The sequence below is a fragment of the Solea solea genome, chromosome 10 (genome assembly GCF_958295425.1).
Source record: "Solea solea chromosome 10, fSolSol10.1, whole genome shotgun sequence".
Lineage (NCBI taxonomy): Eukaryota > Metazoa > Chordata > Actinopteri > Pleuronectiformes > Soleidae > Solea > Solea solea.
The window spans coordinates 12,538,385-12,554,563 of record NC_081143.1 but is presented as its reverse complement, the minus strand read 5'-3'; the positions used below and the strand labels follow the sequence as shown (position 1 = coordinate 12,554,563).

General features: G+C 39.7%; 1 protein-coding gene across 3 annotated transcripts in view; it reads right to left on the bottom strand.

Annotated features, from left to right (window-relative positions):
• Nucleotides 1–648: 648 nt before the first annotated feature.
• The window catches only part of myom2a (myomesin 2a), a 30,659-nt gene continuing 15,128 nt past the window's right edge, over nucleotides 649–16,179 (bottom strand). For all 3 annotated transcript variants that reach the window (XM_058640216.1, XM_058640214.1, XM_058640215.1), the window contains 22 exons: nucleotides 14,613–14,787; nucleotides 14,362–14,483; nucleotides 13,236–13,423; nucleotides 13,022–13,148; nucleotides 12,541–12,719; nucleotides 12,276–12,390; nucleotides 11,639–11,798; nucleotides 11,369–11,475; nucleotides 11,228–11,272; nucleotides 10,863–10,999; nucleotides 10,202–10,346; nucleotides 9,968–10,027; nucleotides 9,405–9,472; nucleotides 9,208–9,321; nucleotides 8,296–8,383; nucleotides 8,157–8,195; nucleotides 7,014–7,119; nucleotides 5,873–6,036; nucleotides 5,088–5,124; nucleotides 4,970–4,992; nucleotides 4,241–4,296; nucleotides 649–2,262 (listed from right to left, as the gene is read on the bottom strand). In XM_058640216.1, the coding sequence (XP_058496199.1) occupies nucleotides 1,717–2,262; nucleotides 4,241–4,296; nucleotides 4,970–4,992; nucleotides 5,088–5,124; nucleotides 5,873–6,036; nucleotides 7,014–7,119; nucleotides 8,157–8,195; nucleotides 8,296–8,383; nucleotides 9,208–9,321; nucleotides 9,405–9,472; nucleotides 9,968–10,027; nucleotides 10,202–10,346; nucleotides 10,863–10,999; nucleotides 11,228–11,272; nucleotides 11,369–11,475; nucleotides 11,639–11,798; nucleotides 12,276–12,390; nucleotides 12,541–12,719; nucleotides 13,022–13,148; nucleotides 13,236–13,423; nucleotides 14,362–14,483; nucleotides 14,613–14,787 (2,801 nt within the window). In that variant the 3' untranslated portion in view covers nucleotides 649–1,716. The remainder of the gene's footprint in view (nucleotides 2,263–4,240; nucleotides 4,297–4,969; nucleotides 4,993–5,087; nucleotides 5,125–5,872; nucleotides 6,037–7,013; nucleotides 7,120–8,156; nucleotides 8,196–8,295; nucleotides 8,384–9,207; nucleotides 9,322–9,404; nucleotides 9,473–9,967; nucleotides 10,028–10,201; nucleotides 10,347–10,862; nucleotides 11,000–11,227; nucleotides 11,273–11,368; nucleotides 11,476–11,638; nucleotides 11,799–12,275; nucleotides 12,391–12,540; nucleotides 12,720–13,021; nucleotides 13,149–13,235; nucleotides 13,424–14,361; nucleotides 14,484–14,612; nucleotides 14,788–16,179) is intronic.

The following is a 16,179-nucleotide window of genomic DNA, read 5'->3' as shown; positions in this document are numbered from 1 at the left end:
CAAAACTCAATGTATAGACTACTTTATCCCATCACCAAATATTTACATATTTACAGTATTTTATACAATGTATAACACAAGAATATGGTTTCTATCTCCTGCTTTGTTAATGGAACAACTTTTGCTACTTTCATTTTGCAGCCCACAAACTCAGCCTATGCTTTGTGATTTGTCCTCTTGCAGCACTCACCACTGTCCACCTCAAAAACACTCGTAGCACTTGGACACACAGGTTTCCAGCAGTTACCTGAACACAGTGAGCTGCAGATGTGTGTCAGATATACTAAATGTTACCAAAACTAAAAGACTTCAAAAACTCCTCAACCAGAGGTCTCTCTCTCTCTCTCTCTCTCTCTCTCTCTCTCAGTTAGTGTGGATGGAGATTATTTAAAACATTTTTTTCATCTTTAGTGCCACTAGCTGAACTGCAAAGTGACAAAACGACAAAAACCAAACCATCGAGTTTGGGTTCACACTGAAAAATGCGACCTGAGACTTACATAATGCTCGTACGCAGTGTAGACGTGTGGAATGTCAGACACCTACTGTCAGTTTAGCATGAATGGACCATGTGAGACCAGACCTCTGTGCTCTGTGATCAAAGAGCACTCATGTTTCACGCTGAGATCATTCACACAGAGATCAGAATCAGGTTGATTAGTAAAGTTTATTGCCATCACAAAGCACTGACGGTGGGACGGAACATGTCAAAGACAGACAGACAGACTTCTGTGGCACTGACTGACTCCTTCAGGACCCTAGAATGAAGAAAGCATCCTGGGACGAAAGGCACTTTACAGGATTCTGGTTTAAAACAGCTTGGATCCGATTTACATACTCATATCAGGTTTCTTTTTCTTGTCTTTTTTCACCAACACTCACCAGGATCACTGCTGAGATGTGACACTGCTGTAATTTAGTTTGTTAAAGAGAGAAACACAAACAGGTTGTAGTGATTAACCAGATGATATAAACCCCTTCATTAGGAGGTTAGATCTGAAGTGATATATCACAAATAATCCCTGTTTGCAACAGACTCCTTATGAGTTTTCACACATGAACTCCAGAAAAGGCCTGACAAGTTGGGTCCCGACCCAACTAGAGAATACAGGAGGCCTTGTAGGACCATGGCTTGTCTTCTAGCATGGCCTCACTCTATCTATTATCAGCAAAATTGATTGGGGGAGCTGGCAGGAGAAAACATGAAAACAGCCAGCTTGACTTTTTGTATTGTGGAGTGCTGGAGGTTCATCACTGCGTTGCCTCAGCAGAAAAACCTGGCGAGTATGAGTTTGTTACTAAGGATCATTATCATCATTTAACATACACAGAAAATGAACACAAGCATTCCACTAGTGTTGCATAGTGGAAGGTACAACTCTTAAAACACTGAACATCAACATCCACCCTGGCCTTTTCTTCTTCTTGCTTTTGCTGGCCAGTTGAATGACATGAAGTGACTGAACATCTACGTTATTGCCCACCGTTGATGTCGCTCTGTTTGTTTGTTTGTGTGTTTCACGTCTTCTCTGCAGCTAGTGACTGAATAATAACACAAACATTCTGCCGGTCAGCGACCTGTTCTCTACGAGTCGTAGTCCGGTGTGTGCAGCCATGCAAAACGTGGGACTGTTAACAGTGACTACCTCTAAATAAGTTGTTTTGTTTTAAATGATTTCACACTCATGCTAAAGACAGGACGACTGACGACCTGGTTTACTTCCTTGGTGGGGTTGGAGACTTCATGAATCTGGGCGGGGTTGGGGACTTGACGCTGCGTGGTGGAGTTGGAGTTGGGGATTTACGGGTGGGAGTTGGAGACTTGGGGACGGGGGTCGCAGCAGCGCTTGATGCTGGAGTAGGGCTCTTCACAGATGGTGCTGGGGTCTGAGGCTTGGAGGGCACGGGGGTGGGGGTCTTGGAGGGGGGAGCTGGAGACTTTGGTGGCACGGGTGTGGCTGCTGTGGATGTCACTGTGGGTGTGGCCATTTTGGGCTGTCCCAGTTTGGGCTCGGGGATCTGCTCACCATGCTTGTACACACTGACGGTGATCTCGACGAACTCGCCGCCATACTTGTTCCTCACATTGATGCTGTACTTGCCGGAGTCTTCTGGAGTGACTTTGTTAATGAGAAGGCTGGAGAACTTGCCGCCGTCAAATGTCACCCTGGTGTGCTCGTTGGAGGCGACCTCCTGTTCATTCTTGAACCAGGTGACCTCGGGAGTCGGCTCACCCCACACGGTGCAGGTCAGGCTCAGGGACTGGGGACAGGAGAATCAACTCACGTCAATGTTTATCGAACAGTTTAGGTTTGTTTGGAGGAGAAAAAAAACAAACATTTAAAAGCAAGTTCAACGAAACTACAAAAAACTCTCATGTCCTCAGAGCAATGGCGCCCCCTACAGGAACAAAAAGATGAGAGAAATTTGGTCTTAAACGTTGATTGGTACAGATTTAGTTCAGCCCATATTATCTGGATGTGTGAGTTTGCAGCTCCAGGCTTGAAGTGCTAGCGGTACTGACTGTGATGTGAGCGCCCCCTGATGACGAGAGCCAGAATGGACACAAGGAGAATAGAGTTTACCCACTTATCTTATTAAATCTACTCCAGCTCACTGCTTTATCTTGCCTTGGACCAACTGGAAACTGAAGATTGTGTCACACTGAAAACCACTCACGCAGAGTCACTCAAAGCACAAAACAGTGATTTTAAATCACGACACTGACAAGTTGGTTATTATTTTGTATATAAATAATGTATATTGCATTCTTACTCATTATGATATCTATGATATTGTTTGTTTTATTTGTAATTCTCACTTGAACAGGCTCATTTTATAGCATTATAAAAGTGTTATTATTACAGATGACATTGTGTCTGTTTGGTTCCCTCATAAGGTCATAATAATAATAACCCTATAATCCTAATATTATCCTTCTCTTCAGCCTGATTTCAAAGCTCCTGTGTTCTGGCGCCAGCGTTAGAGCATGGAGACAGAAAATAAGTCTTCAACAGAAACAAAAACACAGGTCACAGCTGTAATTTTCATGCTTTGTTTTCTGGCGCATCATAAGAATGCAGCTGGAGCTGTAGAACCTGTACCTGGATGATGTCATGACATAAAATACAACATACTGCCAATAAAAGTGTAGGTTGATTCATATCATTATGTGTAATTGCACCTGTAATCATCCCAAGCCATTGTTCGCTCATGTTATTATATATCATGCAAATGTACATGTAACCATTATGAAGTTAATGTTTTGTTTTATGTGCATATCTATACCATTTATTTGAATCTTTTTATTCTCTGTTTTGTTGTCAACTGGACACTGTTTTGAATATTTGAGGATGCATTTTGGTTCATATCTCTGAGATGCAAAACCATATATTTCATAATGTCATTAAAAAAACAAAAATCTAAACTTCTTTGTTATATTCTGCTGCTGTGACAACTACATTTTGTTTTCTTTTCTTTATTATTTATTTGTATGCATTTATTATTAATAAAAGGTACCATAAGATGTTAGTGATGTTTACAAAATCTCTTCATTTAAATATTTAGTCCATATTAAAATAAACAAAAAAAAACGATGTTGTTTTAGATAATCATGAAACTATCCAACAATGATTTAAACTTCAGTCTATTTTATTTTGTGTCCTGTTAATCCTGTTATGCAAATGTGGCAAGAAGAAGAAGACGACGAGTATATAATTAAACATTAGCAGACATTTTAAACACTTCCAAAAGATATTGTTCTAGTTTATCAATAATAAAAACAAAACTAGACCCTCCCAAGAACGGGCAAACCTCACATCGTGCAGCCTGGGAAATGATTATTCTATATAATAAATGAATGAATGAATGAAAAGTTTAAGTGCCCGTACACAAATAAAAGCACCAGAATTTTCCAGAGTTTGTTTAGATGAAAACAACAACAGTTGAATGTTGTGTCCCACAGAGAAGTGTAGTGAGAGGTGAGACCAAACAAATCACCTTCCATCCTATTTCTTACTCTTTCATTCACTTCCCTGCAACAAATGGATGTCAATCACACTGTTTTCAGTCAAAGTATCTGAAGAGAAGCAGAGATGGAGGTCGAGTTCCGGTAAAATTCTACACCACAGCTACTGTGTCATGGACAACACTGGCTCATTATAATAAAATATTAAAAACCAACAAAGCAGGAGGAAGAAAAGGGGGGGGAGGGGGGGGGAGAATAAAGTAATATCCTCACCTTGTTTTCCATGATGGTGACAACATCAGGGAGACCACCGATCACTCTGCCGCGGTCTGAGCACAGACGACAGAGTGACAAGTTTACAATAACAATACACAACAAGACAGCATGTGCGCGTCTTTATATGGATCTCCAAACATTATTGTTTCGTTAAACAAGTTTAAGTTGTAGCCACGTTTGTCACCTTTTGAAGATGTGCAAGGAAGTCTGTTATTGAGTTTTTAAGGTCTAATATGCAACTGAACATTAATGGTAACTCTATTGTAGGTTTTATTGTTTTATTTTTTACCTGACGGAAGAAGCAGCACATGTTTTTACATGACCTCATCTGGCCTTCATTATGTAGAATAAAGTCTTCATCATTGATTATGATTAACGCTGATGACTCATTTATTTTCTTCTATCTTCAGGAATGTTTTGTCTTCTGTAAGAAGCTGTCTGTCAGACAAAATGTCCTCACTCACAAAGATACACAGACTGCTGTTTGTTGTATAAAAGAACATTTAAAACACTCACTGACATTTGATATTTTAAAGTTTATGTAATAAAATAAAACCCTGATGTATGTTTTGCATCTGTCAATAGAGAAATGAGACTATGCAAACATTTACACAGACAGTTGAGTCTGTCATTAACACTGTGAGTGGCAGGAATAAATCATTATATATTATATATTTTATATATATATATATATTATATATTATATATTATATGTCATATACTCACTCTTCTCAGCAAATGCCGCTGCCCTAAGGACAAAACAGAGACACACAGATTATAGTGTCATTTATACACAGTGTAAAAACCGTCTTGTTCACAAACAACAACCACAAAAAAGACTCACTTCAGTCTGAGGTACTCCTCGTAGGCATCGGTGTATGCTGCAAAATGAAGAATAATATTCATTAAACTCAATAACGCAAAGCAAAATAACACAGAGCAGCAAAACACAATCACTTAAAATTCACCGTCCAGTCGTCGTTTGTCTCGTTTCATGTTTTTAAAAGAAAAATTCATATTCAACAGAGGCCATTTTATGAGGCCACTGTGACCTATGACCTTTGACCACCCTGATCTAAATAGTTAGTAAATTGTGAATAAATAATAATAAATTCACTCTTCACATTATCCACGATAGTGAGTGAATAAATGATAAAGATCAGGAAAAATAAAAGTGTGTGATGGGAAGAATCAGGATTCTGGTGCTGATGAGCTGGTGTTTCAGTCATTGTAGTGATTAAAAAGAAAAAGACAAGATATAGAGAGCACAGGAACACTGGATGATCTGTCAGTTTGAAGATGTGATCTTCATATGTAAACAGACCCAGCTGTGCTTCTTGGCTTATTTGAATATTTTATGATTATTTATTTAATTGGAAGTTACTGAGCTTTTTACTCTGACTTGTTCTGTTGAATCAATGCATCATGACGTCACAAATCATGCGCGGGTGATACAGGAACGAAAAAACCAACCACTGGTACTGGTGTTATTGGCCTCTGTTAAGCTGGTTCAGGGTGATCGTTGCTGCCAAATCAGTAGAAATATTCCCTTACAATATTGTGTCAAACCAGCTGGTGTCTCCAGAGGAGGATTTAACGTGCATTATCTCTGTGTTCCAGATGTTCTACCTTGTCCAGAGAGGTCAAAGGTCCTGGTGTGAGTCTTGACCCCGTCTGAGATCTCGATGGTGTAGTGACCCTTCTCCTTGTCAGATGGATCACAGATCTGCATCCAGGCCATCTCCGCCGTGCCGCCGATCCTCATCTTCTCAGAGGAAGCGATCTTTGTCTCCCTGTGGGTTTGAGTGACATGATGATGATGATGATGATGTCATTTTATGACATAAACAAAGACGTCGGAGGGCAGTGATGGTCACATGTGTCTTTTCACAAAATGTCAGAGGTTTGAGGCAACTTCAAATTTGGCAAAACTTCCCAAGCACATGTTTTGTACGTTAGCAAGAAAGTAGCACAAGTATGCTAACATTATTCACTAATAAATATTCATGATCTCAATACTGTTTAAAAAACAACAAGCACACTTCACCTCTCAGTTGTATACTTACAATACAGTTAGTTCTATTTATGCTTTATTATTGTTCTTTATTATTCTTTATTGCTAATATACAGTGTATCTGCATTTTCTCTAGCTATATTTAAATGTAGCACATGTATAAGTGCTGTGACAACAAAAATATTGAAACCTTAAATAACTGTGATCATCATTTTGGTGGAAGGTGAAAAGCCTTACGTTGATACACACGACCTTTGACCTTAACATTTGGATAACAAAGTGATGCATCATAGTTTTAGGACAAAGAACACGTGGTGTGTTTAAATGAATTTGATAAATGGAACATTTTTCATATCCCCACACCACTTAATTTTAAGCCTAATTGTTGTGTTATAGCAGAATTTGACTATATTCATAGTCAATGACACTGTTTCTAACGCCTGTAAATATCTTTCATTTAACATTAAATAACCACAGAATAGAAATAAGAAAGAGTATTGTCACTCTCAAACTTCTCATGAGTCCAGAGAAACTGCCTGTGTGCTGCTTTATATCCACATTTATCTCATATATCAGGATATAGACTAAAAATATCCAGATGTTTTTTTTATCGCCCAGCCTTACAGAAATAATGATTGTATTTATTTTGTGATGTCTAATCATATTTATATTTATCTCAAATGATGTAGAAAAGGATATTCCCTTGACTGGGAAAGTAAGAGTGAGCCTTTGGTGTATAGTGTGCTTCAAGCGTACTTGTGTTTCCACACGGTCTTCATCTCCTCTGTGTAGTAGCTCATGTAGCACTGCAGCCTGATGCCCTCAGGAGTGCACTGCAGCACCAGGTCAGAGGCAGACGCACCTGAGACACACAAACAAACACATCAACACGTGCTTTTAACATTCATCCTGAGAGGAGACACTAAAGAGGAAACAAGGTTGTAATGATGGGACCAAATATTTAGGAGGAAGGCATCATTTCATGGAGTCTGTGACCCACATGGATAAAGTGGTTTAAACAAAACAAACAAACAAACATGTTTTTTCACTCATGAAAGTGAATTTGGTCTATAACCCTTTAACACTTTGCATCACTGTAATTACGCAACGGTTTGTGCTGTCAGACAGTTTCTGAAAGCTGAGAAGTTGCATGCCAAAGCCAACAGGTGGTTATTACAGTAATGTCACTTGTGCTGTTGCAGGAAGCCTGCAAATCAGAGTTTTTAGGAAAAAGTGGAAAAACACCTGGACATAGTTTCAAATGTTTGGCCTGGTTTTGTAAATTGTGGCAAAAACTAAAATTTTGTTATGTTAAATATGTTTTATACTGTTCAAATTTCAAATTTATGTACAACTGCATTGTAAATAATGGCCAGATCTTGAAAGTTATTCTGGTAAAATGGGCTACGACACTTACTCACACTTACTTAAACATTTATGATGCAGAATTAATCAAATCTATTTTTTTTTGGAAAAAGTGGATTTGCTTAAAAATCAGATTTGGGCTAAATCTGATTGCTCTGGCTCAGATTATAAATTATCTTTTTCATCATTCAACACAATACACAAGAGATGGACACACAATTCCAGTATGATCACTTGCAACAGTGTAGGACAATAATTTCCTGTAGTCTGAATAAAGCTGACTCAAGTTAGTGAATATGTTCATGAGTGTTTTTGACTCAGTTCTCAGGTTTGCTGGAGTCAAAATGAATTTAACCTGGGAGCATTTTCTTAATCTAAAGATGTGTCACATTAAGCTTTTTGTCTTAAAGACGTTTTATTTATATAACCTAATATCATCATCATCGTCGTCACTTCAGAACTTAAACCAATGTCTCTTATACACATCTGTAAATATGCACAACATAAAACATCACGTCAGCTGCTCTCACTCACCAGCGATGTGGGCCAGGGAATTGATGATGTCATCAAACACTGCCAATCAAACAGAGATGAGAACATGTGAGATACTTTGTCCAGAAACAAAAGACAACACACTGACTGTGAGGAGGAAATGAATCATTCATAAAATGACCTTGTCCTGAGATGTCGAACGTGGACGTGTCCTTCCCTCTGTCATCACCGAGCACGGCCTTGTAAACACCCTGATCTTTTCTGGAGAACTGGCAACACAAACAGTGTGATTATTATGATTATGTTATTACATATTACAGTTTTTTTTTAAATTCACATTAACCATTGACAACTCAACACCATTTTCTTGTGTCCGATGTCACTTAGATAAACTCTAAAAAATTAACTATGGTGTTAACAGCACAGTTGTGTTGCCATGAAAGGAAAAAATATATCACCACAATATGAGATCATTAAAGTGCCGCAGCAGCATCTTCTCTTAACAAAATGATGTTAAATATGTCCACAGACACAGCCGACATTATGACTGCAGCACCATCACAGCACATGTTTCTATTTGAAGCATGTGTTTAGGGAAGTATTGAAGTGATATTTAAGGTTTATGATACAGTGGTAGATAATGGATGGATGGATTGTAATGGTATGTACAAGAGAAGTGTTGCTGTTTTTTTGGTCTCTGACTCCAGTAGCTGACATTTTTTTTTTTGGTGGCTAACTCCCAGATGAGTATGGAAGAGCAGATTCTGAGATTAAAGTCAAAATTCTGATTTTAATCTCAGAATTTTACTTTTTTTGCTCAGAATTCTGAGATTAAGGTCAGAATTCTGACTTTAATCTCAATATTCATGCTGTTTTATTTTTTAGCCTTTCTATTTTTTTTTTACATGTGGCCCTAATACTCTTCCATAGATTATCATTTCAATGTAAAACAATGCAAAAATGGTTAAATAAAATAACAATAATTCCCCTTTTACTAATACAAGTAAAAGGGGAATGTCCTGTGTGACTCAAAGGTTTTCATGTATGAATCAAGGCTGAATGATGTGGGGAAAGTATTTGTTTTGTTTGTTACCAGAGGTATGGGCAGTGCACAGGCCCCCGACATGACGTTGGTAGGAGTTTCTGGAACAATCTCATCTTCCTCTTTGTACCAGTGGAAAGTCGTCTCCTTCTTCATGTTGGCCACCTGACAAAAAACAGCACAAATACAGGGATTAAAGAAAATCAATAAGAGTCAACGTGGATTTAAAATGTGCTCAGGCTCCTCACCTTGCAGGCGAGCAGAACAGTACAGTCCTCAGTGACAGTATAATACAGATACTCAGAGAAATGTGGACCTACAACAACAAAGTGAATATGTCAACACACAAATGATACTGTCAACATTCAAAATAATAAAATAATTATTGACATGTGTGTTTGGTCAGGTGTATCGTGAGTGTGATCAACTTGATAGGATTCTTTAAGATCATGTCAGCAACCTTATTCAATCTTCTTTGGCTCAGTAGCGCCCCCAATTGACAGTCATCATTTCAAAAAGTTGCTTGATTTTTGACAAAACTTGGTGAGGAATATGACCAACTATGAAGTCGGCCATTCTCACAAAAACCTGGCACACAGATTTGAAATAATGAGTCATTTAGTTTGATACCTCACTTTATGTCACAATAAAAGATGATTATGGAATTAACAATTTTTAACAATAATGACCAAAACCGGCATACTGTACCTTTAACTGATTTTAACTGATATTGTTTGTTGGTGTTATTTTTCTGCAAAAGTGCAATAGAAATAAAATGTATTTTTAATGTTTCCACTGGTTGTGGTGGTACCTTGCTTCCTGATGTGCTCTTTCCTCTGGAACTCGGCCTCCCTCAGAGCAACCTTAAACACTGACAAACACAATAAAAAGACAGTGAGTCTCAGTAAGTGTGGGACTGTGACCAATACCAGATTAGAAGAGATTCTATTAGAAGCCCATGATTAAATCAAAAAGAATACAATAAAGCATCTAAAAAATGTTACTTATCTCATGCAACTCCTCTAAAAAAGAAAGAAAGCCTCACCATCTCCCACCAGCACCAGGGAGCTCTGGGTCTTGGCCTTGCCGTCGTTAATCTGGACGGTGTACGTGCCCTCGTTGGCTCTGGTGAAATGATCCACAGTCATCTGGATGATTCCTGTGGCCACATCGTGACTGATCTTATGACCCTGAGAGCAGAACAAGGGTCACATGTACAGCATGTACAGCATGTGTGTATGTGTGTATCCATGCTGTGTTTAAGAGAAATGATTGATGACAGACAAATATTAAAGACCTGATCGATAATAAGTTTGGGTTATATTCAAGGAATAGACATATTCATCTAAACTGAATTAACTTATTCGGTATGACTTGATTTTGACTCGCTCCCAGAAATCAACAAGTATTATTATTTAAATTCAATTTCTGTAATCATTTTATTTTAATCATTGTTCCTATTTTGCCTTTTGTAATTGTCGTCTCTATTTCTGTTGTCTACGTCTGTGTTGCTACAGGTCAGTAAGTGTTTTTTTATCCAGATTGTTCAAGAATGGGAAATGCAGACTTCATAATTATTTATAAAGGTTTTGAAACAATTGCATGCGTTTGCAAAATCCAGTAAACAATTTTTAAACATATAAGAAGCAGCAGCATTACAGTTATAATTTAATGTATAATTGTGTTAATTCTGTGTGACGCAGTACCTCTCCACTGGTGACTTCCTTGTCGTTAACGATGAACCTGTAGGACACGGAGGATGACAGTTTGACGGCCTGCAGCCAGAAACGCACGTGACCTTTCTCCAGGACCTCGTAGTTCAGGCCGTGTTTCAGAGGAACAACTGTACACACACACACACACAATGGGGAGTGAGTACCTTGCTCAGTGGCACTTCAGCCCTTGACCCTCTGGGTACGAGCCCAATTCCTTTCCTCGTGGCCATGGGATGCCCCATAAAACTCTGCTGTTTAAAATACTGTGAATAACTTCTTAACTTGTACGTGTATTTATGTTTGCAATATTAACAGGTCATTTTCACATATACTGTAGAATTGTGTTGTCTACTCACCTGGATGTCTGATGGCATGGCTGAGCTCCAGCATGGTGTTCAGGGCTGCACAGAGGAGACAGAAAAGCATGATCACAAACAAACAGCATGTGGGAAAGGAGCATACATGAGCACACACTGCACAAACATGTGATGACGTACCGTCCTCGGTCAGCGTGTGGCTGGAAGAGACTCCTTCTGTGTCGGTGACCATCACAGAGTATCTGCCCAGGTCGTCCTTATCAGGGTTGGTGAAAGTCAGTCTGGAGCTAAGAAACAAACACACAACACACATTGTAAATAAAGATGAACCAGCCCTGAGAGAACTTCAGAGGAACATGTGTGTGAAACAAGCTGCTGCAGGAAATTCACTTCTAAATAAGATGGTTTTGTTTTATATGATCATACTGCAGCTGCAGCAGGCGAGCTTACGTTCTGCCCTTTGATGTCACTTGGACTCGGGGGCAGTCGCCCATGGCCTTGTAGTTCTTTGACCACACAAACGTGGACATCTCGCTGAGCTCACAGGCCTCCAGGGACAGGAAGATGTCCCCAGTTTCCTCGTCCACACCGGCCACGATCTCTTTGGTGCCTGCAGACATGAAGCACATGTGGTTGCCATGGTTTAAATGTGTGAATTCCTTCATTTATCAGTAACAGCTAAGTCTTTATTTCATTTTTATTTCATTCAGAATAGTTTTACTTCATGAAAAAATGACATTAGTCAGTGAAACCGTATTAATGTGTTCAATGAATGAATGGATGTTTTTAAACGATCGTCTTTAGTAATTATTCATGTTTATTCATGTCATTTATCAGTCGTTATCTCATGTTCTACTGCTTTATCCTCCACATGAGGGTTACAGGGGCTGGAAGCAATCCCAGCTGACATCCATTCATCCATTAATCCATCCACCCATGGTCAAATGCATGTTTTTGGACTGTGCCAGGCACATCAATATGTCTTCATATGATGGGATGGAAGAGTAAACATCATGCTGGTGTTGTGGAGAATCATCACATCCCCTGAGGTTTTGTTTGAAAGACAAAAGCATTTAGTCGCTGTTACCTGGAAGAGCTCTGGCACAGACCGGCTCAGAGAGCTGAGAAGCTTTTCCCACACCGTTAGCATTGACAGCACGGACTCTGAACACGTAGGTTTCTCCTTCCTCCAAACCAGTCACCTGAGGGAAAACACAGAAACATCATCACACGCTGTCACTGCTATTGTTCATTAGTCAAACTGCAATTTTACCCCAAAACAGGGAAATCCAAGCTTCATCATGCTTGAAATGGAACGTGTCCTGCTGGTCAAACAGGTGAAGGTCTCGTACCTGCAGGTAGCGGTGACTCACAGCTTCCTGGTTCAGGGTAACAAACTCTGTTGAGCCCTTTTTGGCCTTGTCCACAAAGTATCCAGTGACGGCGCTCGCTCCGGTGTACACTGGAGCCTTCCACACAATGACCAGGGAGTGTGCTCTGACCTCACTGAAGCTCAGGTCATAGGCTGGGCCTTGAAGGATAAACACAAACAAACATTAACAGGACAACAGAGAGAAGACAGTCTGTCCTTCAGATCCACCTAATGTGCGCCACAATAGAAGCATAAATGTTGGCTGATTTTCTTGCTTTAAAATGAAATGAAAACACAGGGTGGTTTAAAGATCAGAAATTACACCTGAACTAGGGCTATCTGGTAACATGTGACAAGATATGGTCTTGTAAACACTCAGTGACACAATATTGAAATGCATCTGTCAAAACATTATCTGTATGACTAACAGTGTTATGGTATGTTGTGGATACGCCTCGTACCTGGTTCGTCCATGGTCCACGCTTCACATTTCATGGGGACACTGGGAGCTGATGGTACACCAACACCTGCCATGTTTGCAGCCTGGACCTTAAACTCGTAGAAGGTTCCTTCTGTCACATTATCAACCTTTTGATACCGGGAAAAGTTACTGTTAGAGATTCAGGAAGTAAGACACTGAGCTTTCACCACATTCATAGTGATGTGTAGACTTACAATGTAGACTCTTTCTGTGATGGGGGCCAGATTCACTTCCTTCCAGAGCAGAGTGTCAGCGTTACGCTTGTCGACGTAGTAGGCATTGACCTTGGAGCCACCGCAGCGTTTGGGACTCTTCCAAGCGATAGTCATGGAGGAGCCGTCACAGCTCAGCAAGGCGATTCCATAGGGAGAACTGGGAGTCGCTGGATCACAAGGTTTTAATGTTAAACTGGAACGTGAGACATTTTTCATTGCAAACGTTTTTAGAATTAGAAAATATGTCCGTGCTTGAACATTGAAAGGGACTGTGAGGTACGTTGGCCCTAAAGTGATGAAGTACTGACACATATTCAGAGCTTCAAGTGTTTTAATCACTTAACGAAAGGTTCAGGAATACAATCCACAGCTTCTTAAGTCTACGATATCTCAAGAATATGTTCCTCATTTTATCTCACATTACACAGTAGTTCCTGACCGGAAACTAAAGTGTGTGTTGCCTTAGAAACCGTTCATTCTCCTGCACCAGACTCAAGACAGAACATCAGTGATTTTATAATAAACAGAAGCTGCTGCTCCACTGCTGCCATCATTTGTTCAGATTTACCTAAACAGCACGAGTGAGTGAGCAGCTTACAAAGTGACACAAACTTAATTTTTCTGTTACAAAATGCTGTCTAATGGCAAGATAAACTGAAAGATACACAGCGCCTGCACAGATGTGGAGTATGAGTCAATACCTCACAAAACCCTCCAAAATTGATCATTTATAACCACCTACAACATCACAGTGTTGAAAACACATTACCTTTTTTTCCACCTGTGCTGAATAAATGTACATATGAAACAAGTGAAAGCCTGACACAAACCAGTGTGTTGTGTTACTACAGTGCAGTGCACAGTGACAGGTGTAATGAAAACACGTTTTGCCAAGTGATGTGGAGGAAGTGGGTTAAGGAAAACCGATATGATACATACCATAATCCACGCCCTTACCTGGAAATTACCCAAAAAAAACAGCAAGAAAATGTTTTTTTATCTTCAGTAATGTGTTTCCCTTTTACTGCCACCTGCGTTTACTGAAAACGTGAGCTGATTTCATTGTGTTATTTTGAGTTTGGTGTAAAAGTGGCGTCCGTCTTACCGAGGGCCGACTCCACGGCGATGGGTGAAGACTCCTGTGACTCCTCACTCAGGCCAAAGACATTGACAGCTTGGACACGGAACGTGTAGGTCTCACTTTGGACCAGGCCATGGACCACAAACCTGAGACACACACTCAGTTTTCATTTGGTTTACATTTGTGGAAGTGGAGCCCACAATGGAGTAGCAGAAAATGACTTAGACTAAGAATTGTATTTTAATATTGAAAACACCATGAGATGTGCACTATACCTGGTGTGTTTGAAGGGTTTATGGTTACAAGCGAACCACTCCTTGGATCCGGCAACACGGCCATCAATGTAATATCCCATGAGGTTGTTCAGATGCTTGGGAGCCTCCCACTGCACAAACACAGACGACTTGGTGTTCCTGCTGGCAACGACGTGACCAGGAGCAGAGGGGACACCTGTTCACCAAGAGAAAGGAGTCACTATTAATTACCAATTATTTTTATATATAATTATAGAATAATGATTAGTCGTTGTTTAACCTTTATTTAACTAAGCATAAAATTCATTGAGATTAAAAAATCTTTTAGCAACAGTTTACCGGCCAAGTCAGGCAGCAGGATATACAAACACCTTTTAGGGGCATATGACACACTCAATAACATAAAAAATATACTCAGATATGCATACAAATGAACTTAAAATGTAAAAAATGCAGTATAAATTCACATAATCGGGGATTTTTAGGCTTTCACTTGTCCAGTAACATGGACAGAAAAGGTTCTGCATGCGAACATAGTCAGATGATGTAACACACTTCCTCCAAGTGCATAAAGAAAATAAACACAACTTAGTCTCAGTTTGTGTTCTTCTCTGAGACTCAAGTCTAAGTGGAGGTTTGAGTTTTGCGTGTTTGAGTCATGACAGACAGCGTCTGACTCCTTATGTTACAGTTGGGCCTCAGTGCTCCACTTAGAGCTGACCTACAAATAAAAAAAGGTTTTAAACTTAATGTAAAATCTGTGTGCATGAAAAGTAAATGACTGTAACACTGTAGGCTTTTAACACATTACCATGACACAGCATTATTGAAGCAATGTTTCAATATCTAACATAATTGAGCAAATTACAAAAAAGTCCAAGTACACGCCAGAAGAAACACTGGGGCAAGTCAAGTTATGAGTCCAGGTAACTTCAGTGTTCAGGGTGATTTCAGTGAAACGTGAGTCTTGTGTTAAACACACGTGGATTTCTGTCCCCCACCTCTCCTCTGTCCCCCATTTTCCTTTCACCCCAACCGGTTGAGGCAGATGGCTGCACATCTCTGAGCCTGGTTCTGTCAGAGAGTTCTTCCTATTAAGAGGGAGTTTTTTCTCTCCACTGATGCCTAGTGCTTGCTCATTGTGTGAAGATTTGGGTTTCTCTGCTCTCCTCGATGTTGTCTATGTACAGTGCCTTGAGATAATGTATGTTATGATTTGGCACTATACAAATAAAATTGAATTGAATTGAATTAAAGATTCTCACAATGTGGCACTTGAGGAAAGGGATGTGATAATAGTTCCACTGTGTCATATTTATACAGTATAATAATAATCTGAAGAGTAACAATAGGTTTCCTCCACAAAGTCGTGCTCAGGCCCTAAATATCTTTAATATCTGAATGAGGTCCACTCAGTTCTGTAGCAGCTCAGTGGCAAACGCCGGGCAACAGCAGGAGAACGACAGTGTGCTCACAGTTAGAAAACACACAGTGTGGAAACGTGAGTTAATCAACAGATTTCCAGTAAAGTGTACATACCAACTGACAGCTCCACACCTGTAAAACACAGCCAGTCATTTTGAAACAA